The sequence below is a fragment of the Nannobrachium achirus genome, assembly GCF_963921795.1.
Source record: "Nannobrachium achirus genome assembly, chromosome: 17".
Classification (NCBI taxonomy): Eukaryota; Metazoa; Chordata; class Actinopteri; order Myctophiformes; family Myctophidae; genus Nannobrachium; species Nannobrachium achirus.
The window spans coordinates 45647511-45673219 of NC_137824.1; the positions used below are offsets into that span (position 1 = coordinate 45647511).

At 40.4% G+C, this 25709-nt stretch overlaps 1 protein-coding gene across 3 annotated transcripts in view; it reads left to right on the top strand.

Moving 5' to 3' along the window:
- The window catches only part of LOC308301448 (ecto-NOX disulfide-thiol exchanger 2-like), a 192028-nt gene that overhangs the window by 75478 nt on the left and 90841 nt on the right, over positions 1-25709 (top strand). For 2 of the 3 annotated variants that reach the window (XM_080745441.1, XM_080745440.1), the window contains exon 4: positions 7413-7562. In XM_080745441.1, the coding sequence (XP_080601567.1) occupies positions 7413-7562 (150 nt within the window). Of the gene's footprint in view, positions 1-7412; positions 7563-22288; positions 22459-25709 lie in introns of those variants that run through there. The other variant, XM_080745442.1, reaches the window with a different exon arrangement.

The window sequence follows — 25709 nt, forward strand, 5'->3', positions numbered from 1 at the left end:
GGGGGTGCTCGGGTCGCATGGCACATGGGGTAAAGTTCCTGCCCTCCATCGCATAGATTATTAGGGCTTTGAATCCTCTGGTGCCTTCAGCTTGGTCAGGCATGTCGACGAACACAACTGGCATGTGCTCAAGGATATGGAAGGCTGGTGGGAGGGATCTCTGTCTCTGCACTAGCGACTCCTACTGGTTGGTCATGACGCCTGTTCAGCAGGGAGAGGAGCTGGGTCAGATAAAGGACTGGTTCCCAAACACTGGGTCGGGACCCATTTGTGGGTTGCGGAAATCTTTTAGGGATCCATACATTTTTGCTTTCCTACATTTAATTATTATTATTTCAAAACATTTTCCAAAAACATTCCCAAAAAAGTTTCATGAATAAGAAAAAGCTATGTTTTTTCTAAGTTATGTCATTAATAAATAAAATTTAAATCTAAGAAACTCCATAAATTAGAAAACAAATGTCTAAGAAGTAGTGAAAATAGCTCACAACGTGGCACAAAGCGATGCTTTTTGAGCTTGTAGATCTGCTGTTTTCACTAGTTTGGGTCCCGACCTAAAAGGTTTGGGAAACACTGAGATAATGTGTTCCTCTGTATGCGCTACACCCTTGGCCAATGGCTGTTGACTTCATGTGTATTGGAGGACACACACACTAATTTAAACCAACTGTAAAGGTTAGGGGTAACACATGACTGGGGGAAATTAGGAATTGCTACATTTTTGGGGAGATTGGGAGAAAGGGGGGACAATAAACCCTTTTAAGACAAAGTCATACAATTAACAAACGTTGGAAGCATACCTGTGTAAATGCTACAGTATATAGTGTATGTATGTATTGGAGTTTGTCATCCATAGACTTTATCTTCATCTATCTTTGCTATAGCTACACAGAAAGTGAAACAACCATGAGAATAGTACTACCTTCCATAGCTAAGCCGGCTGGTCACAGTGGTCAGACACCCTGTTTATTCATCTGCTGAGGGCATTTCATCACCAAACGGTCAGCTTGCCTTTTTAAACTAAAGTGGTGCTAACGGTCTGGGTCTGGAGTTTTGATGGACAGTCCAAGCTATGAATAGAGCCACATCTCACATCATTGTCTGAGTCTCTGCAACAGGTTCAACATGCTGCGGCCAGGCTCTTGACGGTTACTAGGAAGAGAAAACGTATTACCCCTGTCCTCTATCCACTGGCTGCCAGACATGCTTTAGAGTCATTTTTAAGATTGTCCTGATTGTTTACAAAGCTCTTAATGGGTTGCCTCCTTACATTGCTGACCTTTTTAGCCCATCCTACCTCCAGGTCCCTCATGTTAGCTGACTTGGGGCACATAGCCGCCCCATGAGTTAAATACAGGTTTAGGGGGGACCGCACCTTTGTCACAGTCCCTAGTGGAACAGCATTCCCCCTGATGTGGCCCATGTTTATTATTTATTATTTCTCTTTTATGTTGATTCTGTAGTGATTTAGACGGCTACCTCCTGGTGTGTACAGCACTCTGCTCAAAGAGTTGTTTTTACGTGTGCTTTATAAATACTTTCCCACTTGGCTCTGCGAGAGCTTTCCCAGCAATGCCTCATGAAATGTTTGTGACGAGCTTTCAGCTGTAACCTTTCAGGTGACAGGAGGCTAATTCAGGATCCCAGGCTCTGACTGCCAACTGTCAGCATGCAGGACCAAGTCGTTTCACTCGACCCTGACCCGTGGAAGCCAGCATGAAATTATTTATTGATCTTGCATTGGTCAAGTGTTTACAATGCATTGCGGTGTTATTAGACTAACCTTTTGTGGGGCCGATTTTGGACCGTGGACTTCTGGTGATTTTCATCTCACAAATCATCAGATTGTTTTCTTTTTTCTTTCTTTGTTTCAGCCTTTTAAGCCAACCTGGTATTATCTACAGTTGTTCCACGTGATCTAATACGCACAGTCTGCAGGGGTTTACATCTGGTCAGTCTACGATGCCTAGTTCAGAGTTCAGACCACGGCACACTTCTGGTTGTTTACCACTTAGAAACAGGGACTGAGCATTCACCAGGTTAGCACTCACCAGCGTCGGCAGGTTAGCATTTCACTAGGTTAGCATTCACCAGGGTCGGCAGGTAAGCATTTCGGCAGGTTAGCATTCACCAGCGTTAGTTTAGTTTTACTGAGGTTAGGGTTAAGATTAGGTTTAGGTGACACCTCCATTTAGAATAATGGAAGTCAATCTTCTGAATAGCAATGTTTCGGAGTGCCAATGTGTAACCATCTTACAAGCATTTTCAAAAATATTGTAGCAATTATCTGATATATGGAACCGTGCTTCTTTCTCAGAATGCGGAAGTGGAATACTGGTTATGGTGTGAATTCAGCATTAATGCTTTGCTATTTAGGCTGGCGGAATATCTTTGGGCTTTGGGATTTCTGAATTTAAACCGTTTTTCCACAGTTTATTTTTTATAGCATTAATTCAGTATGGAAGGCAAACTGGCAGCTCATTACCTTAATAAATAAAATAAATTAAAACTGGTCTGTGCTAAGTTGCACATGTGAAACGATGATTTAGTTTGTGTTTCTGTTTGGTCTGTCCACCAGATAGGGCGGACATCTGAAGCCTGCTTCTAGCAATTTAGTATTAACTGTTCTTTCAGTTCTCTGCAATTTCCTGTGGCACAGGGATTTTTATTTTTATATTTATATTTTGAAAATGTCTCCAGGCAAATGTTGTTAAACTAGACAGGATTTCTTGTTGCGTTTTTAGAAGATTCAAAAGCCATTTTTATTAAAACTTTTTATGAATTGGAGCATGTCCACATACCTGCCCGCTGTTGTGCTTTAAGGGTTTTTGTGGATAGATTGTTTACCTTCTCTTAATAGCTTTTTTAATCCATAGCCTCGTGTCTGATATAAGAAATTGTCCAACCGTTTAGACTGTTTGATGGGACAAATCCATTCAGCTGGACGTGCAAGGCAGTAAAGAGACCTTTGGGAACAGAGTAGTTCTGTGTCGTTAACAGAGCAGCAAAGTCAAAGAGCAGCAAATGTACCCGTGAGATCACTGAAGTGTTCATGTTGTGTGTCACCGTCTTGCTCCTGTTGTCGTCTTCATCTGAACTGAACATTAAGGCTAATCTGCATGAGATTAATGGTCCACTACCGATGCCACCCCAACCACTTAGACACGTATGTACACTCTCAAACAATTCTGTGCCTAAACTGCCTATGCACGTAGCCTCATGGTCTATGAATTATTCATAGCTCGCAGGAAAGGGCAACTGGAACATGGCAGCAAATTGCTACAAGCACGGTCGGTGGCACATTGGCTCAGTTGCTAGATAGGCCGCTAGATAGACATTTTGGCAGATAGAGCAAAAACTGTCCAAGGTTACATCCCCATGACAGCTAATTACATCCATCAATAGCTGTGAGTGCTGTTCAAGTGTTCTTGAGATGCTAGAATCATTTAAGACAATGGAAATAAATGGGACAGATGGAGGAAAAAATCTACCCATTTGGTTTCGGATCAGTTACTCAGTAACAACAGAGATTCATTCAGACAGTTTGACATCATCTAGTTTGCCGTGAATCCCCAGAGACATGTGTCTGTGAGTGTCTGTGCGCCTACACCAGTGTCACACACGGCACTGCACTGGGTGCACACCAGCCCCTTGAGCTGACAGTTGTTGAATTAAAGAGGTAACTGGGCTGTCAAAAGGCCATGGCTGTTGGCACCAAATCGGCACTTGGCCAAAGGTAGATATTGTTCAACTTGATTGTCATACGCATACGCGTAGATGATTAATTGTCATACACATTTCAATCCTGTGATCCAGATTGTGATCTGAATGTGTAGACTGATAGTCCTCTCACACAAGGTGAAGCTGTCATCTGCTCTCAAGGTTTCTGTCTCACATCAACAGCTTTCATTGGCTCATTGCCCATCATGTGACGTGTTTAATGACTAGACTCTGTTGCTTCAATTGTAGAAGCGACAGGTCCTCTGGGTCCCAGTCAATGCTATTGAGCTCGAGCAGAGCAGTCTTTCATTGATCTGTTTTCTGCACTATGGGAACCTGGGAGGTGGCAAGCCACCAGGAATAGGTAAATAAATAACATAGCCTCATGAGATTAACATTTCCCAATAATGTAGCACTCTGATGACACATTATTGTATGGAATATGTTTGTTTATTTTTTTCATGATGCAGGAAAGGCATATTTCAGTATTGACAATTTGTCATCAAGAACCACGTTAAGGTTTTCTAGATACGAACCAGAGTCTGCTGACAGTTAATTTGTGGGTCCTCCTTGACATGAAAACATCCACAACATTAGGAAACAAGCCCAAGAATAAGCAAACAGCAACTACCAACATTTGCAAGCGACTTTACAGAAAAACAAGCCCAAAGTCGCATATAATTATAATAATAAGCAGACATGGCAACACTGGTTTGCATGTGGCAGAAGGAGCTGTGATGTGGTCTACTTTTGTGGGGACATACAGATGGTCCGCTCTTTTGAGGACGTGCAGACATAGAGACCAACGCTGTTGGGATGTACAGAGATAATGACCAAAAATGTTCTAGACGACTGGCCCCTTCGGCGCCAAAGCAAGGAAGTAATTTTACTGCCTCTCTCTTACATTCTGCTGAGAGCTCTAATGTTGTCCTTTGTACAGCAGCGTAGTTTAGCTGGATGAGTGAGAGTGTTATCGACTCGTCTTACTGATAGTACAGGTTGTCATATTCAATGTTGGTACACATTCTCAAGTGGACTCCATACCACAGCTACCATTAGACAGGTTTTATGTCCAAGGCAGTAAGATGGTGTTTTAATGACTTGATGTGGGAATAGAGAGATCTACTCTGATGGTACTCTCTCGTTCTTTTTTTCCTCACTATACCAGTAATGGAACCTCTTGTTAATGCATCTTCTATGTAGACTCCCATGGCCTATTTAATTTACGACATCCTCTCTAGCCAACCCTCCCCCACTTAAGCCTAATGTAAGTGTCTGAGTTCAGCAGTTTTATTTTCCTTCCCTTCCCGCTGCCATGCTCGCCCAGAGTTCCAGGCACTTATATTATTCCACCCTGTCTTCCCCCAGGAGAGTGATATTCACAGATGACCCCCCCCTCCCTCCCTCTTCTTCTTCCTCTGGCCAGATGGTGAAAGTCAAACATGGCATCCATCAGACACGAGTTGCCTGAAAGACAGGGCAATGACCTGGCAGAGACACATAGAGCTAAACACTCAACTGCACGCTCAGACACACACGTGTAAGTGCACACACGTGTACGCATGCAAAATACATACACATAACCATTATGGCTCAATATAACAGACTGCATTATTTGACAACATGAACAGCATCAGAGGAAGCGCTGCTTCTCTTATATGAGTGATGAAACAGTCCAGAGCCAATTCAATTCAAGCTGAATGAAAACCTGACCTTATGGATTCATAGATTGTGTTTCTGGTGCTTTGTTTCCTGCTTTATTATTTATTATAGTGAGCTGGGCGCTGTCAGCTTCTAAAACAGATAATATGTCCACGTCCAAAGACATTGATGCTGGGTTCCATCACCTTTAGCCAACCCATTTCTGTCTTTCCGTTTCATTGTGCAGCAGTGCTGTATCGTATATTAGGAGGGGGAGTTGGTACACCTTTAGGATATTCCTCCTTATTTCCTGGCTGTTAGATTTGGCAGCAAAATGACTACAAATACAAGCCAAACTAAACTGTAGGGCAGGCAGAGGAACGATTCCGATGAATTCCATGCCTCCTTTTTATATGTTAATGATGCTCCTCTTCTCCTCATCTCACTGGTTTACACCCAAAAAGTGTGGATCATTTTTTGACTGAATGGCTGTGTTAAGTACTGTAATGTTTATAGACCCACAGTCAGTTGAACAAAGGCAGTGTAATGGAGGCATTCTCCATTTTAAATTGTACACAGTCATCTGGAGGAAACCTTCACAAAAACCCAGACAGACAGATGGATGGTGCATGTGAGAGAGAGAGAGAGACGGAGAGAGAACGCTGTCAGTGGCTCTTTTGAGACTAAGTGGCAGAGAATAGAAACCCCCCCACCCCCCTGAGTAAAGTCCTAACAAATCTGACTCATCGAGGCTTCATTTATTTTCAGTGTGAGTTTTAGCGAACACTCTTATCTAGGTTCTGTGGTGGTTTTGTCCTCTGTTTATAATCACGTTGTTTATCCAGCTTCTCCCCGCATCACAACACCCTGATGACTGACATCTCATTGTCATGGAAATATGGAAATTTGCTTGTAGAAAAACAAAATTATTGTGAGCAGAATAGACTTCACTAACGCTGCTATAAACTTTATTATAATGTTCTGTGTCCCATCTCTCCCTCCCTGCCTCTCTGTTTAAATGGAAGAAGATGCATAAAAGCACATCAGGTTCTGATGAGAGGAACCAGCCACTCCTCAAGCAGGCTGTTTGTTCTGCCTGTGGACATGCAGTTCACGCTGGTCTGTCAAAGTCCTTTATTTCCTGAAGAGAGATACAGTAGATCAACTAAATAAAAAACTAACGGAAGTAACGGCTTAACAAACAAGCACGCATCAACATAGACACAATTCTGAATGGCCGTCCTGTTGATTAAAGTTCTCATGACATGCTGTTTTTTTACAAAGCATAAACGTCTTTCTCATGGTCCTTCAACGACTATTTAAAGGTTTTAACTGAAAAATTCACTCAAGTGAGGAGAGGGGGCGGTAATAAGGGACTATGACATCAAAGACGGGGGGCCAATCGTTTCACTTTCCGAGCCTAATTATTTAGAAAGAAAACCCCAGACGACTGAATGTTCAAAGTTCCGTTTTTTGGGGGTGTAATTGAGCTAAAAAAAATAAAAATAAAAACTAATTATGTCATGAGACCTTTAAATTGTGTTGTCCTGAGCTCACTACTAATTGACCAGGGTTCCCACAACCTTTTGATAGAACAGGAATAATTCAGACTTCAGAACAAGTGTAAAATAAATGAATAATAATAATAATAACAATTTGTAATTTGTGTTGGAGTATGTTTCTGGCTTAAATCATCTATCTATCTCTTGTACGGTAAATGCTGTTCAGAATGATGAATGAATACACAACTCTCATTCCACATTCAGGAGTAGAGCGAATAGTTGAAACAGTTTTTGTTTATCACTTCCTGGGATTTGGTCAGGAGTTGTTATTATTGCTCTCTATTATTTATGTATGCTTGTCTTATCTTATTGCTCTGTCCTGGGACTGGTGGTTCTGTCAGAGGCACAGAGGAAAGAACACAAATATAAATCAAACTGTGGGCCTTTTCTGAGGGACAGACTGTCCTTTATTACTGTAGCAGAGCTTGAATTCTGTGTAGTACAGTGTTAACAAGTCTCTCTGTGTTGTATTTATCTCTGCCTTACCAGGACTCAACTCTCTGGCCTTTGACCCATTGACCAACAACGAGCCTCTCCAGTTCAGCGGCTCCAGCGGGCCACTGGTGACAGAGTGTCCTCCTACTCTGGAGAACGCTGCCGACAACAGCAAGAAGAGGAAGAGAGCCAGCCTGCCTCCAGGTACTGACAACATAACCTCTCTGATGTTTTTTATTTATTTGTATTTTATTTGAATGTCTGGAGACACCAGTCCAGGACAGGCTTCAGAAGTGCCTCCTGCAGGAGACTTGGCTCAGATCTGAACCCATTTGATCTAAAATCAAATCAAATCTTTTTTTTTTTGCACATTTCCAACCACCAAGATCGAACCAAAGTGCTGAACAAGAACAATTTTAAGAACAAAAAACAGATTAAAACAAGAAAACAAAACAACATATCAAAGTAAACCGGATCAAAATATACATGGCTTCCATGGTCAAGCAAGTATTTAAGGCCAGGGAGAAGAAATGGGTATTTAATAAAGATTTAAAAACACCCAGGGACACTCGAATGTGAAAAGGCAGAGAATTCCACCATCTGGGACCTACAGTAGCATTAGGGACCTGTTGTGACTGCATGCCCTTGCTGATGTGGACCCCAGGCAGGGTTGGCACCCACGACCTTCCGCATGAAAGGCGTATGCTCGGGAGCATCGGGGGCAATACCACCAGACTCTTGAATAATTGTAATCTAGCAGAAATTTGACTGCTGAATAAGGGCTAAGCCTGTGGCAACTGCACACTGAACTGAACTGTATTTTTAATGCACATACCTGTACTTTTAACTCTTTTTAACTGCATTGATGGGCCTGCACAATTAAGAATTTCACCCATATTACTACTGTGAGGTGACAATAAAGGTTGATTCTGATTCTGCTCTAACTACACTACACTAGGGCGGTTCTGTGAATTACTGCAGTGCCCTGCTGCTTTGTATAGTCTCAACTTGACACAGTCGACTTAACATCATCAGTCATTTTTATATTCAACCATCAAGCAAGTTTTAATGTTGCAAATTTACATACGCAAATAGATTGACAGAGTGCTGTTATACCAAACACATGCATCAGCAATAAAAGCGATTACTATTGCTGAAGGGTAGCAAAAGAAAAACTTGCTTCTTAATTCGGCATGAAGTTTTGACTTTAACAACATCAAACTTTTACACTTCAATTTATGTTTACTAAGGATTTTCTTTTCCTTTTGAATGTGTTCCAATTCTATCCAGCATCATTCTATTTTCTAACAGCATACCGTGGTAGCTTGTATAAAAATACTAATTACTGACATGAGAGTTGTAGCCTGATTTCAGACTCAGCTCACGCTTTAGTCTGAAACTGTGCCCTATTCTGAGCGATTTACGGTGGAGGGACTTTTTTTGCGAGCGTGCACGCGCGACCACGCGCGAGTGATCGCAACGCACGGTGATCGCAACGCACGGTGATCGCGATGCACTGTCGTGGCGTGTGTGTGTGTGATTGTGTGTGTGTCTCTGTCTGTGCCAGTGACTGCTTCTACACAGAACTGCGACCAGAAACATGTAATCAACATTAACAGCTTGGTGAAATCAGCGCACACGTGTGTGTGTGTGTGTGCCTGCCTCAGCCTGCCTGTCTGTGTGAACTTCGTTTGAATCGTTTCAACTGCTGTGTGGATTGGATATTCGTTAAACCCACCCCCACCTCCCGCGCTCATTGGATCAGCCGCAGTTTTTGGCTGCTAAACTGCCGATTCATGTACTCAGCTCCAGACCAGAGAAACAGTCCACTCTGAGAGTGGGCGGGGTCTATGGTCTGGAACCAGGCAATGAGAGTTGTTCAGTTATCTTATGATTTGGGGTCAGTGTTTGTTGCTTTTGAGTAGCTTGCTGTGGCCTGAGCCTGTGGTTGTCTGGACTGTTTGGAGGTCAGGCTTAGGGTTGGGAACCTTAATTGATTCCCGTCCTTAACGTTTACCTTTAACGATTCCTATAGGGGGTTCCAAATGGACCCTTATAGGTCTTTAACAACGAGAGTGTACAAATGGAACCAAATGGACCCTTACTGGTCCATTTGGTTCCATGTGTACACTCTCAGAGTTATGTTGGTCTTTGAAATTAAAACCAATTTGAGAAGTAATGGTATTGTAGATTGTGAAGCCCACATGCCAGCTCTGACACTGCTATGAAAACCGGTTCTGTAAACGGTTTCAAATGTGATGGAACCGCTTATTGGTCCCTCAACGGTGGATCCGGTTCTTACTATTCGTCCAGTTCGGGATCCCATCATTAGTCACGCTGTCAGAACCAAGCCCCCAGAACCACGTTAGAGCATTGAAGCGCCCTTCGCCTGATGGTCAAATATATATATATAGATATATATATATATATATATATATATATATATTGCAACACTTTGCTATTTAAAACGCTACTGCGCATGCTCTATAATCTGAAACGCTAGCTTATTTGGGGGACTTCCGGCAGTCTTCTGGGTGCTTCTATTTCATTGAAATGGATAGCTAGGGGTGGGGCCCTGAGTCTAGTTTATATATACCTCCATGGTTAGGACCAGGAAGCTGCTTAGTGTCTCTGGGCTGTCACCATGACAACACCTGTCAGTCTGTGTTCACACATTCTTTCAATTTCCTTCATCACAGACATAAGAAAATAATGTGTTTGGAAGAGTGTGTGTGTGTGTGTGTGTGCGTGTGTGTGTGCGTGCCCGTGCGTGCGTGCGCTTCAGAGTGGGTGGGCGGTTGTTTGTTGTCAGAGAGCGTGTCATCTCTGCACTCGCAATTAACTTGATTTGAATGAGCAGTGGTGTGTTTATTAATGATGTGTGTAATTAAAGATGAGTTGTTGCTCTGTGTTTTCTTCGGTCTGAATAATGCTAATTGGTCTGAATTAATACTTGTTTTAACATTAATCTTAATTGATATGGACAAGCCATAGTGTGTGATTGTTTTCCATACAGTGGGATTGTGCATTGTGAGTGATGTTTAACCAGTCAAGTCATTTGTGTACATGATATACTTGAGTTGCATCAATTTATTATGCTATTTAAAATTGATAGATTGGAATAATGCCCTCAATTATTATCCTGTCTATATTCATCCCATTGATGTATGAGTCACCTTAACTCATTGCATGCCAGGCCCGATAGTCCCGAGATTTTTTCAATGTCTTTCCCTGCCAGGCCCGATAGTCCCGAGAATTTCCGCCATTTTGAAAAAAAAAAAAAAAAAAAATCAAAAGATTTTTTTTTTTCAAAATGTTTTTTGGACCCCAAAAAATGTAGTAGGCATGATAGAAATCGCGAAATTGCATGTTTAACCCCCATAGCAACCCCATCTATCAAACATGGCAGCCATCTTTGTTTACATTTTAGGAAAACATAATGGCTTGTATCTCATGAATGCCTGAACGGATTTCCATTCGGATTTTTTTGTTTGAAAGCTGTGAGCAATGTGGACACACATGGTGCATTATCTAGGCATGGGTGTGCATGATCCGTGCACTATGAATTACATGGAAGTCTATGGAGACCAGAGGCACCATAGAGTACGAAGGTATTGTTAAATGGCGGGGAATGTGTTAAGAAGTTTATTAATGGTACGCGTATAGTTTTAAAGATTAGTTTTTTGGGGCTTTTTTATGCCTTTATTTGATAGGACAGTAGACTGACAGCAAATGGGGGAGAGATGGGGAGCGACACACGGCAAAGGTCGTCCGGATCGGGAATCGAACCGGCGCCGCCGCCAGGCATCCATAATGTGGCAATGCCTAAGTGGTATGCGCCTGGACCAGTAGGCCAGCAGGCGCCCCACGCATATTATTTTTATAGCAGTGGGAATCACCAGGTACCTCATGATTCTTGGGCAACGTTTCTATAAGATCATGATTCTTTTGATATGTCGCGATTGTGATTTATTGGAAATTATATTTAAAAAAATGCGTAAATTAAAAAAAAGGAGTATACTTGTATTGTGGACACAGAGACAAAGACACGTGTTGTGTTTTGCAAACCACCAATAGTTTAAGTTTAAGTCCAGATTACATCCAAACAAAGTAACATCTACGTCCACCGCTCCTGAAGCTCAGAGGTTGTGACGTGGTTGTGTGTCTGTTGGTTGGTGGTTTGTCTCCAGTCTGGCGGCCAGGCTACACCAGAAAACGCACACGCATGCGTGTGCTGTCTGTGCATGTGCGAAAAGCCCCCTGGCTACACCAAGGTGGGAGTATATGTGTACAAAACGCATACGCGTATGTAAAAAAATGGATTATAGAATAGAACAATCCTATTTTTAGGGAGTGCGTACCTGTGGTTCACGCTATCCGTGTGCCTGGTGTAGCCGGCTGAATTGATATATATTGGATATTTCCAAAACACGCATACGCACGCACGGCCCGCATACGCACTCACGCGCGTAAAAAGCCTTGGTGTAGCCCGGCCGTCAGTCAGGTCTGCTCCTCCAGCTCTCCGGAGACTCTTGATGGAGCACCAACTCATTAGCAGACATGTGGTTGTAGCCTCGTTAAGGAACCATAATGGATACATTTGTCTTGCTTCGGTTGACGTTACTCTTTGTAATCCATCACTCACGCACGCGCACGCACGCACGCACGCACGCACGCACACACACACACACACACACACACACACACACACACACACACACACACACAAATACATTCATGCACACACAGGCACCAACGCACCTCCTCTCAAATAAGACCCACTTGTTTGTTTATTTGTTTGTTTGTTTGTTTATTAGGAATTGTATGAAGATCTAAAAAAACACCCATAGTTTTTAAGTGGCCTGTTTTATTAGAAATGTATGGCTTACTCAGGACATATTGCTGACAAATTGTTTACTGGCAGTGGCGCCAAGACCACTTCTAACACAGAAAACTCTTCATTAAGCCACCGCCCAGTAACCAGTTGGTGTAAACACTATTCTTATACCCAGCGCAGTTCAGTCAGCATTTCTATTTGATACTCTCTAAATGCAGGAATTAAATAAAGTTTTCATTTGAAAACATGCCCACTCATCATCAGCCATATAATTTACTGCCGTGTTTGCTTGTTGGTTGTGACTCATGTAGTTTGGCTTTAAAAGAAACAGGGTATTCTGAGCATTGTGCTGCTCTGAACTCTGCCTTGGTAAAACCCTCCAATATTCTAACATGTTGCAGTCCTTCCATTATTCCAAACACACTGGTTTGTTTAAATGTGTTGGTAACCCTTTACTTTCCGGTACAGTAATTACATGGTAGTTACCACGTAATTACAAGGTAATTACTTGGTAACCACCCCGTATTTACTGAGTAATAACTAGGTAATTACAAGGTAACTACAATGTATTTTACATAGTAATTACCTGGTGTTACCTGGTAATTCCCAGATACATTCCTGAGAACTACCAGGTAATTACTAGGTAATTTAAAGCATGTACCTGGTAATTCCATAGTAACTACCTGGTAATACACTTAGCAATTACTTAGTTTATTACCCGGTAGTTCCCTGGTATTTTCTTAGATACTACAAGGTAATTATTAGGTAATTATAAGTATGTTATTATGTATTTAGCATGTAATTATACTGTAACTACCTGGTAATACACTTAGCAATTACTAGGTTTATTACCCGGTAGTTACCTGGTATTTTCTTGTATACTACAAGGTAATTATTAGGTAATTATAAGTATTTTATTATGTATTTAGCATGTAATCATAGTGTAACTACCTGGTAATACACTTAGCAATTACTAGGTTTATTACCCGGTAGTTACCTGGTATTTTCTTGTATACTACAAGGTAATTATTAGGTAATTATAAGTATTTTATTATGTATTTAGCATGTAATTATAGTGTAACTACCTGGTAATACACATAGTAATTACAAGGTATATTGCCTGGTATTTACCAGGTATTTTCTTTGCTACTACCAGGAATTTATGAGTAGTTGCTTATGCAATTACTATCTAATTACATGGTAACTACCATGTAATATACCTATTAATGTCTAGGTAATTCCTATGTATTTTCTTAGAAATTACTAGGTAATTACCGTTTAATTTCATGTTAACTATCATGTTATTTACCTGGTCCTTACCTTGATAGGTAACCCATTATAATCTGTGCATATACAAAGGTACTTACCTGGTATTTACCCAATAACTCCAAAAAGTATTTACAGGGAAATTACTTAGTAGTTACTGTTGGTTTGTACTGTAAAGTAAAGCGTGATCAATTCCATGACCTTACCTGGTAATTACTCAGTATTAACCCAATACACCAATACACAGAACTACCAGGTAATTACTAGGTAATTTAAAGCATGTACCTGGTAATTCCATAGTAACTACCTGGTAATACACTTAGCAATTACTTAGTTTATTACCCGGTAGTTCCCTGGTATTTTCTTAGATACTACAAGGTAATTATTAGGTAATTATAAGTATGTTATTATGTATTTAGCATGTAATTATACTGCAACTACCTGGTAATACACTTAGCAATTACTAGGTTTATTACCCGGTAGTTACCTGGTATTTTCTTGTATACTACAAGGTAATTATTAGGTAATTATAAGTATTTTATTATGTATTTAGCATGTAATTATAGTGTAACTACCTGGTAATACACATAGTAATTACAAGGTATATTGCCTGGTATTTACCAGGTATTTTCTTTGCTACTACCAGGAATTTATGAGTAGTTGCTTATGCAATTACTATCTAATTACATGGTAACTACCATGTAATATACCTATTAATGTCTAGGTAATTCCTATGTATTGTCTTAGAAATTACTAGGTAATTACCGTTTAATTTCATGTTAACTATCATGTTATTTACCTGGTCCTTACCTTGATAGGTAACCCATTATAATCTGTGCATATACAAAGGTACTTACCTGGTATTTACCCAATAACTCCAAAAAGTATTTACAGGGAAATTACTTAGTAGTTACTGTTGGTTTGTACTGTAAAGTAAAGCGTGATCAATTCCATGACCTTACCTGGTAATTACTCAGTATTAACCCAATAACTACAAAAGGTATTTACATGGAAATTACCCAGTAGTTACTGTTGGTTTGTACTGTAAAGTAAAGCGTGATCAATTCCATGACCTTACCTGGTAATTACTAAGTGTTTACCCTGTAACCAGAATAATTATGTGCCTTGCATTTAGCCAGTGTAAGTGCAACTACTGAAAAATAAGTACTTTTTTTTTGGGACGAAATGGCATCATGGCCATGGGTGGATAAAATAACCAGGCCTCAAAAATGACCAGTGTCGTTCATTTGTGTTCAGTGCATGCTTCTTTGGTGTCCGTGAGTCTGCTTCTCCCCTGGACAGCACACTGCATCTGAAATCCAGTTCCCACCCCAAGCACCAGCAAGCAACCCCACCATAACCAAGGCATGATACAACACAAATATAAATTCATTACATTAACACCTCCTCAACCACCACCAACCTTGACATAACACGCAAAAAACAGGTGAGCTGGCAAAGAGATTTCTTTATAAAATGCTGTAATGCTTTTCAATAAACAAACAAAAAAAATCACATGTTCGACAGTGCAATACTATAAAAAAACTATTTACAAGAAGTACACAAAATGACAGTTGATTCTTCACACATTGGTTGCCAACCCCGAGTTCCCCGAGTTTATAATGGTACCCCCCAATTGCCAACCCCGAGTTCCCCGACCAAAAAAGAAAAAAACATTTTTGGACCTCTAGAAATGTATTAGGCATGATCGCGATTTTGCATGTTTAACCCCCATACAACCCCCATACAACTCAGGTAGCAGACCTCCAAGCTCACAACAGTGTAAAACATAATGGCTGCTATCTCATGAATGCCTGAACGGATTTCCAATCGGATTCTTTTGTTTGAAAGCTGGGAGCATTGTGCACACACATGGTGCATGATCTAGGCATGGGCGTGCATGATCCGTGCACTATGAATTACATGGAGTCTATGGAGACCTTGGCAACTTGGAACCTCAAGAGATTTTTTTTTTAAGGCAACAAATGTGTTCATATACATATGAGTCGAACCGCTGAGATAATTTTAACACAGTTCTTATATGAAATATATGAAAAGGGTCTAGGGGAATTCAGAATGGGGGAAGAAAATGACGAACCAGCTAGGATGGGTAAATTACGTCACGCTTTACTGTTCTAAGGTTTAAGGCGCTTATGAGACCAGATGAAGAAAATTTCATTCAATTTTATATTGAATGAAATATAATTAGTAGGAGTAGAAATAATAGAAAATAAAACAATGTGCACAAACATACAGTACAATAATGAATGGAGATAGGTATACCATGACTCAGTGAATCCGGTTTTCAAGATTTTCTTTTCTGAGGGTTTTAATTCCTAGGGTGCACCCAACTATACTGTATTACTGACTGAATAATACCTCTCTGCCCCTGCAGAGCAGAGAGAATGTGAGTGTGAGGGTACTAATTGAACCACTAATTGTCCAGTCCTGCACTGTTCCTCACAGGGCAGTGTATGTGGTGAGTATGCGTTTGTCAAAAAGTCCAGTTCTTCTGTGTGCAGTCTGTGTGTATCACCGACCAGTACTGCACTGCCAGGGCAGTTTGTGTGTGATAATTTCCTACCACGCTGGGGACACAGACTCTGGCTCACTGACTATGGCTCTGGGTCTGCCCAAGGAGAATTCTTAGATCAGGTCTGGGTCCTTCCAATCTTGGGTTGCTTGCCACTCCTTGGTTGACCAGAGTCAGGCTGAATCAAACAGATGTGTAAAAAAAAAAAAAAAAAAAAAAACTGACCTGCATAAAGCAAGGCCAGAGGCATCTCTGTGTTAATGTCTAAAACAATATCAGTGACACAGTTGTCGTTACATAAGGTTTCACTTCAAATACTTACCGTAATACATAAATTCAACAGTTGTTCAAACAACAAAATAAAAAATAAATATAATAAATAAATTCCAGTACAGGTGAAGGGCTGATAGATGTTAACACAGGCCTGTATTGAGTGGTAATTCTGTAAACAGAACAAGACAATAGAATCATTACTTAAACAGTACTTAAAAAATTACATCATTGAACAGGCTTTAAATGCATTAGTATTACAGATTACAGAATGCATTACATTAGAGAAAGAAATGCTTTACAGAAATGCATTAAAGTAAATTGCATTACACCAGGGAACTAGCATTCCATATTATGATAATGGCATAGAACAATCTGCTCCAAACTAGCTAGTTAGGCTAGCGAAAATTAGCATATGAACTAAACAACACAATAGCAACCCAGCAATTGACTACACATTGTAATGCTCCCAGCTAGCTGGCCAGGCTAGCGAAATTAGCATATGAGCTAAGCAACACAATAGTAGTACAGAAATTCCCATTAGACACATTATGGCCAAAACGTCATGTACTACATTATACAGCATTCTCTGCACATAGAAAACAATGCAGTAAGAACTTACTCTTCACAAACACACTCTTATTGAAAGTTGCAGGATTAAGGCACTGTGTTTATGTCCTGACTTGTCCTCACTCCTCACTGACCTCTGAAACATCAGGCCCCCCAAACACTCAGTAGAAAACTGAGCTGCCCAAAAAAATGCCTGAACAAAATAAACATAATAATAATAATAATAATAATAAACTGAGGACACAAGGAGGGGAATTTATAACATAGCCCATTTTACTAATTTATTGTAAAGGGTAATTCCGTCCATTTTAACCCATTTTCTGGAACTGGGCTAAATGATCCTTCAACCAGAAGGGGCCTCCCCAAACCTGTCTGCCCTGAATAACAGCCTGCTGCCTGTGCAGGGACACCAGGTGAAACTAATGCCAATCAATCAGAGTGAGAGCAGAGATCACAGCAGAGCACATAGGAGAAGCTGCTGAGAAGCATTCAAATTTCAGATTAAGACTATGTATTATTTTGTCAGTTGTGTGCAGGAAAGCACAACATTAATGACTTTATCTTGCTGTGAGGAGCAACACATAGTCATCTGAATAGCACTGGTGTGCTGGTGCTGAATTCATGTGCAGGCCTTGGTGAGTGACAAGCAGTGTTTTGCCTTAGCTGCTAGGTGGCTAACTTGTGCTGGTGTTTCAGAGGTCAGTGAGGACAAGTCAGGACATAAACACAGTGCCTTAATCCTGCAACTTTCAATAAGAGTGTGTTTGTGAAGAGTAAGTTCTTACTGCATTGTTTTCTATGTGCAGAGAATGCTGTATAATGTAGTACATGACGTTTTGGCCATAATGTGTCTAATGGGAATTTCTGTACTACTATTGTGTTGCTTAGCTCATATGCTAATTTCGCTAGCCTGGCCAGCTAGCTGGGAGCATTACAATGTGTAGTCAATTGCTGGGTTGCTATTGTGTTGTTTAGTTCATATGCTAATTTTCGCTAGCCTAACTAGCTAGTTTGGAGCAGATTGTTCTATGCCATTATCATAATATGGAATTCTAGTTCCCTGGTGTAATGCAATTTACTTTAATGCATTTCTGTAAAGCATTTCTTTCTCTAATGTAATGCATTCTGTAATCTGTAATACTAATGCATTTAAAGCCTGTTCAATGATGTAATTTTTTAAGTACTGTTTAAGTAATGATTCTATTGTCTTGTTCTGTTTACAGAATTACCACTCAATACAGGCCTGTGTTAACATCTATCAGCCCTTCACCTGTACTGGAATTTATTTATTATATTTATTTTTTATTTTGTTGTTTGAACAACTGTTGAATTTATGTATTACGGTAAGTATTTGAAGTGAAACCTTATGTAACGACAACTGTGTCACTGATATTGTTTTAGACATTAACACAGAGATGCCTCTGGCCTTGCTTTATGCAGGTCAGTTTTTTTTTTTTTTTTTTTTTTGACACATCTGTTTGATTCAGCCTGACTCTGGTCAACCAAGGAGTGGCAAGCAACACAAGATTGGAAGGACCCAGACCTGATCTAAGAATTCTCCTTGGGCAGACCCAGAGCCATAGTCAGTGAGCCAGAGTCTGTGTCCCCAGCGTGGTAGGAAATTATCACACACAAACTGCCCTGGCAGTGCAGTACTGGTCGGTGATACACACAGAAGAACTGGACTTTTTGACAAACGCATACTCACCACATACACTGCCCTGTGAGGAACAGTGCAGGACTGGACAATTAGTGGTTCAATTAGTACCCTCACACTCACATTCTCTCTGCTCTGCAGGGGCAGAGAGGTATTATTCAGTCAGTAATACAGTATAGTTGGGTGCACCCTAGGAATTAAAACCCTCAGAAAAGAAAATCTTGAAAACCGGATTCACTGAGTCATGGTATACCTATCTCCATTCATTATTGTACTGTATGTTTGTGCACATTGTTTTATTTTCTATTATTTCTACTCCTACTAATTATATTTCATTCAATATAAAATTGAGCAGGCCAACTCAAGTGACTTGCATCTGGTCTCATCTGGTCTCATAAGCGCCTTAAACCTTAGAACAGTAAAGCGTGACGTAATTTACCCATCCTAGCTGGTTCGTCATTTTCTTCCCCCATTCTGAATTCCCCTAGACCCTTTTCATATATTTCATATAAGAACTGTGTTAAAATTATCTCAGCGGTTCGACTCATATGTATATGAACACATTTGTTGCCTTAAAAAAAAAATCTCTTGAGGTTCCAAGTTGCCAAGGTCTCCATAGACTCCATGTAATTCATAGTGCACGGATCATGCACGCCCATGCCTAGATCATGCACCATGTGTGTGCACAATGCTCCCAGCTTTCAAACAAAAGAATCCGATTGGAAATCCGTTCAGGCATTCATGAGATAGCAGCCATTATGTTTTACACTGTTGTGAGCTTGGAGGTCTGCTACCTGAGTTGTATGGGGGTTGTATGGGGGTTAAACATGCAACATCGCGATCATGCCTAATACATTTCTAGAGGTCCAAAAATGTTTTTTTCTTTTTTGGTCGGGGAACTCGGGGTTGGCAATTGGGGGGTACCATTATAAACTCGGGGAACTCGGGGTTGGCAACCAATGTGTGAAGAATCAACTGTCATTTTGTGTACTTCTTGTAAATAGTTTTTTTATAGTATTGCACTGTCGAACATGTGATTTTTTTTGTTTGTTTATTGAAAAGCATTACAGCATTTTATAAAGAAATCTCTTTGCCAGCTCACCTGTTTTTTTGCGTGTTATGTCAAGGTTGGTGGTGGTTGAGGAGGTGTTAATGTAATGAATTTATATTTGTGTTGTATCATGCCTTGGTTATGGTGGGGTTGCTTGCTGGTGCTTGGGGTGGGAACTGGATTTCAGATGCAGTGTGCTGTCCAGGGGAGAAGCAGACTCACGGACACCGGAGAAGCATGCACTGAACACAAATGAACGACACTGGTCATTTTTGAGGCCTGGTTATTTTATCCACCCATGGCCATAATGCCATTTCGTCCCAAAAAAAAAGTACTTATTTTTCAGTAGTTGCACTTACACTGGCTAAATGCAAGGCACATAATTATTCTGGTTACAGGGTAAACACTTAGTAATTACCAGGTAAGGTCATGGAATTGATCACGCTTTACTTTACAGTACAAACCAACAGTAACTACTGGGTAATTTCCCTGTAAATACTTTTTGTAGTTATTGGGTTAATACTGAGTAATTACCAGGTAAGGTCATGGAATTGATCACGCTTTACTTTACAGTACAAACCAACAGTAACTACTGGGTAATTTCCATGTAAATACCTTTTGTAGTTATTGGGTTAATACTGAGTAATTACCAGGTAAGGTCATGGAATTGATCACGCTTTACTTTACAGTACAAACCAACAGTAACTACTAAGTAATTTCCCTGTAAATACTTTTTGGAGTTATTGGGTAAATACCAGGTAAGTACCTTTGTATATGCACAGATTATAATGGGTTACCTATCAAGGTAAGGACCAGGTAAATACCATGATAGTTAACATGAAATTAAACGGTAATTACCTAGTAATTTCTAAGAAAATACATAGGAATTACCTAGACATTAATAGGTATATTACATGGTAGTTACCATGTAATTATATAGTAATTGCATAAGCAACTACTCATAAATTCCTGGTAGTAGCAAAGAAAATACCTGGTAAATACCAGGCAATATACCTTGTAATTACTATGTGTATTACCAGGTAGTTACACTATAATTACATGCTAAATACATAATAAAATACCTATAATTACCTAATAATTACCTTGTAGTATACAAGAAAATACCAGGTAACTACCGGGTAATAAACCTAGTAATTGCTAAGTGTATTACCAGGTAGTTACACTATGATTACATGCTAAATACATAATAAAATACTTATAATTACCTAATAATTACCTTGTAGTATACAAGAAAATACCAGGTAACTACCGGGTAATAAACCTAGTAATTGCTAAGTGTATTACCAGGTAGTTACAGTATAATTACATGCTAAATACATAATAAAATACTTATAATTACCTAATAATTACCTTGTAGTATCTAAGAAAATACCAGGGAACTACCGGGTAATAAACTAAGTAATTGCTAAGTGTATTACCAGGTATTTACTATGGAATTACCAGGTACATGCTTTAAATTACCTAGTAATTACCTGGTAGTTCTCAGGAATGTATCTGGGAATTACCAGGTAACACCAGGTAATTACTATGTAAAATACATTGTAGTTACCTTGTAATTACCTAGTTATTACTCAGTAAATACGGGGTGGTTACCAAGTAATTACCTTGTAATTACGTGGTAACTACCATGTAATTACTGTACCGGAAAGTAAAGGGTTACCAATGTGTTTTCCTATAAGGTCTAACAGATAAGACACTGCACACTTTGCAATGGCTGCCTCTCTGCATTTCCCGTGTGTGTGTGTGTGTGTGTGTGTGTGTGTGTGTGTGTGTGTGTGTGTGTGTGTGTGTGTGTGTGTGTGTGTGTGTGTGTGTGTGTGTGTGTGTGTGTGTGTGTGTGTGTGTGTCATTGTGTGTCTTTTTAAGCAGACGATAAGCAGTGCCTTTGGGCATTCTGCATGCTACATGGATTTTCCTGATACTTCTTTCATAAATTCTACACCACAGCCCAAATATGGCTTCACTCTCTCATCAGCCCTGTTGTATTTAGCCAGAGGGGCTGAAGAGAATGCTCTGTTCTTTTGTATACCCTAACTGTTAAAGAACCAGCTCAGTGGTTGGGGTTCGATCCCTGGCCGGGTGAATACCAAAGACTAAAAATGGGACACAAAGCCTCCCTGCTTTGCACTAAGCATCAAGAGTTGGATTGGGGTAAAAATAAAAGGGATAAGACAAAAATAAAAGGGACAAGGATTGACATACAGACCATCTCCATAAGACTAGTATTTATTGAGATCTTGATTTTCATTTCTTCATAATGTATTTAGAATTATGATACTGTAAAGGCTGTTAATTTTTGGCCAGCGTTAATCTATTAAAATCCCTAATGTAAAATAAAATCTGGGCCTCTCTAGTCTACAGGCATCACGGTGAACCTTGAAACATATTTCATACTGTATATGGCAGTATATGTATGTCTTTGGCAGTACTCCACACAGAAAAAAAAAAATCACATTTTCATAATTTCTTTTCTTTGAAGCATAGAACCTGGCCTTTAGCTGAACCGGTTCCAAGCACCCTTGTAACAAGGCCCTGACACTGGCATAAACACATTTCTGTGCCGGGATAAAAGAAGTCCCCTGCTCACAGTCATGCTTTTTTAATGCCTGTATATATTTACATAGTATCAAAAGAGGCCAGTTCAGAGCTGTAGTGAATGAATGACAGAATTGTTTCTGTCACCCACCTGATCTCATCTCATCGTGAGAGCTAGCAGAGGATTGCTGAATAAAACTCTGCTGAGGGCTGCGTGGTACGGTTGTCATCCAGCCCGTCTCTTGTTTTGACACTGATGAATGGATGCACTTTTTAGCACATGTACAGTACCTACAATTCGTGGAACACACTTGAACCCAGCAGCAAAGCTCATCAACTGGCAGAAGCACTTTGGTCACGGTAGGAAACCTTTCCAATAGACGGTGTCAGTTCTTCTCAGTCACGTCAGTACAGTAGATGACATCTGACAAGATAAAACAAGTGTTCCTTATACCGTGTTAAATTCCCTTACACATAAAAGAGCCACTGCAATGGGACATAGCAGACTCAAACCTGCTTCAATCAACAAAAGTGTAAAAATGGAGTGTTGTCTAAAGTGTCATCATGGCATCGACATCGGCAAACAAATAAGTCAGCTCCAAATAGAGGCGCAAAATGGGGCATGCCCATATATGGGCATATACTGAGGACATCAGGGATTTCCATATACAGTATGGGCATAAAAAGGACAAGGACTGACAGATATCTCCATATATGGGCATATAAGGGACATTTGGGACTTTGCAGTCCACTAAGGAAAGTTTCAGCGCAGTCCATCAACCTGGGGTGTTTGGGTGTGATTAAAAGACAACTTAGATATTATTAAAGAGATATAGCGCAATTGACGTGAGTACAGTACTTTATTGTGGAGAAGGAGTCCAACCGTCTTTTTACAGACAGAGCCTACAAAGCGAACAGGGAAATGGTTATTATCTGTCATCTGTCTTTCTGGACATGGTTTAAACTGTCTTGTGGTTTCCTTGTGGTTGAGCTTTTGATATGTACTTTTAGAACTAATAGATGGGTTCAGTTCAATTTGAGGACTGCCAACAGTCTCAGAACTAGGCTGTGTGTTTGAATCTGCATAAGAAACTGAAGAAGCCACCCTTCTCTTTTCCTTTTGGAAGTCAAGCCAGCAGAACACAGCCGCTCCCTTGTCTCCGCCGCAGGAGTATTCTGTGTGTGTGTGTGTGTGTGTGTGTGTGTGTGTGTGTGTGTGTGTGTGTGTGTGTGTGTGTGTGTGTGCGTGTGCGTGCGCATATGTGCTGTCAAGTTCAGGGTTTGTGTGTGTGTACACACAAGTGTGCATACTGTATGTACCTGCTAGTGTAGGGTGTGGGTTTGTACAAGCGTGATGTGCTTGCAGGTGTAGGTGTAATTTGAGGACGCCTGTGCGTGGCTGTGTGTGTGTGTGTGCACATACTCACAAGTGTGCATATGTGCAGGCAAGTTCAGGGTTTGTGTGTGAGTACACGCAAACATCTACCTGCTAGTGTAGGGTGTGGGTGTGTACAGGCGTGCATATGTGCTTGCAGGTGTACAGTAGGTGTCTGTGCTTTCATGAGAGAGATGGAAAGACAGAACAAGTCCATGAAACAACAGCAGGTAGAAGGCACTGTAGTGTTCATCGCTTGAGCTGCTCAATGCTTTCTGATCTTCTCGTGCACACACTAACACACACACACACACACACACACGCAAATTCACTCACAAAGAAAGTGTGTGCTCGAGGCAGCAAATCTCTTCAATGTATGTACTGTATGTGTGTGTGGGGGTGTTGAGACACACTGTAAGCCACCGCGCCGTTCCCTTGCTTCAGAATAATTCAAGCAGAACGGCAGACTGCCGGTCCAGCATTTTAACCTTATCTGCTGTAGGGAATGACATGCCAGTGTGTAGGCATGTGTTTTCTGTTTTCTAAATGAAGACTTCATTATTGAGACAAAGGACAGCAAGCATGCTAAAGTCCCAGAGAATAAACCCAACAAACCTTTTCACATTTAGGGATGGGACGATAAGCGATATTATCGCTTATCGTAAGATAATCGTATCGTGGAGATTTAATTTATTGTAATATCGTCCTCCATCATGCACTGGGACCAATTCACTTTTTATTTGCCGAGGTGCAGATCCGGTAACATTTAAACCCTCTATTGGTAAAAGGTACTTATAATACACGTACATGTCATGATACAGTCTTTTATTCACTCTCTATCAAATGTCTTTGCCAAAAATACAAGATCTACAAAAACACAAGATCTACAAGCTCACAACACGTTGTGAGCTTGTAGATCGGCTATTTTTTGGCAAATGTTCCGCCCCAGGATAATGGATTTTGATTATTGCGATAATATTGTAAATCACTATTTCTTTTGTCACAATAATCGTGATATGACATTTTCATATCGTCCCATCCCTGTTCACATTACATTACCAAGCTAGGCCTGCGGTTTGTATGGGCTAAATCAACTGTATAGTTTACTCCAGACCGATGTGAATTGGATGAACACAAGGTCTTTTCGACATCATTAAACTTAATTAATGAATAATACTGCAAAAAAAAAAAAAAAAAACATTATGGTGGTTGTTTTCTTTATTGCGATCATCAGCTGGAGTTTATAGTATACTTTGCTGTTTATTGTCCGCAAATTGCTGAGCACTGTAGTGCAACTGTTATATGGCAGGAATGGTTGGCATTGGACTGAGGACGGCAATAATGTAATAATAAAAACTTAATAAAGCACAGTTTACAATCGCATAAAAGGAAACATCACTGCTAAAAGGAAGGATGATGAGCCCATCATTGTCGTCTCCTCAGCCAAATCATATTCAGCCATTTACGTTTCTTAAAGGAGAATTCCGTCATAGAAGCTTTTCTTACCGTTTGTTGGTGTTATTTACTCTGCAAAGGACTGATCCAGATGTGAGTTTTTTTCTTCTTCTTCAAAACAGACAATTTTGTCCATTTGCCCTACCCGACCACAGCTCCAAAAAGAGCGATTAGTTATTGTTAATCTGCTTATTTCTATCGCTAACCTTTTCAGTAGTTATCTGTCGTACATAATGATTCAAGTCTTTTTATCCCACAGGACGCCGCAGTTACTGTTTACAAGAGCTGCTGCGCAAATCTGTGCCCTGTGGGATATCGAGACCGGGTATTGACTCGATTCATTATGTATGACAGACATCTACCGAAATATTTGAGTTTCGAGCGATAAAAATATGCAGATTAACAATATAACCAATCGCTCCTGTTTGGAGCCGTGGTCGGTTAGGGCAAATGGACAAAATTGCCTGTTTTGGGAAAAAAACTAAGACAAACAAACACCGGGACCAGTCTTTTGGGGAGAGAATAAGTACAACTAAAGGCAAGATAGACTTCTAGGCCGAAATTCTCCTTTAACACTGACACCGTTATACCACGATATAAAAAGAAAAGATCCAACCATCATGTTGATCACAGAGCTGGAGTCTTTGATGCAGGGTGAGTGGAGCTCTCTGACCCAGAGTCTTCCTCTGGACCCCAGCTCCATCCAATGTATTCATCAAACGAGCTGCAGCAACCGGTCAGGACCGGTCCACCTACGCTACGCCTTCATCTCCCATACAGA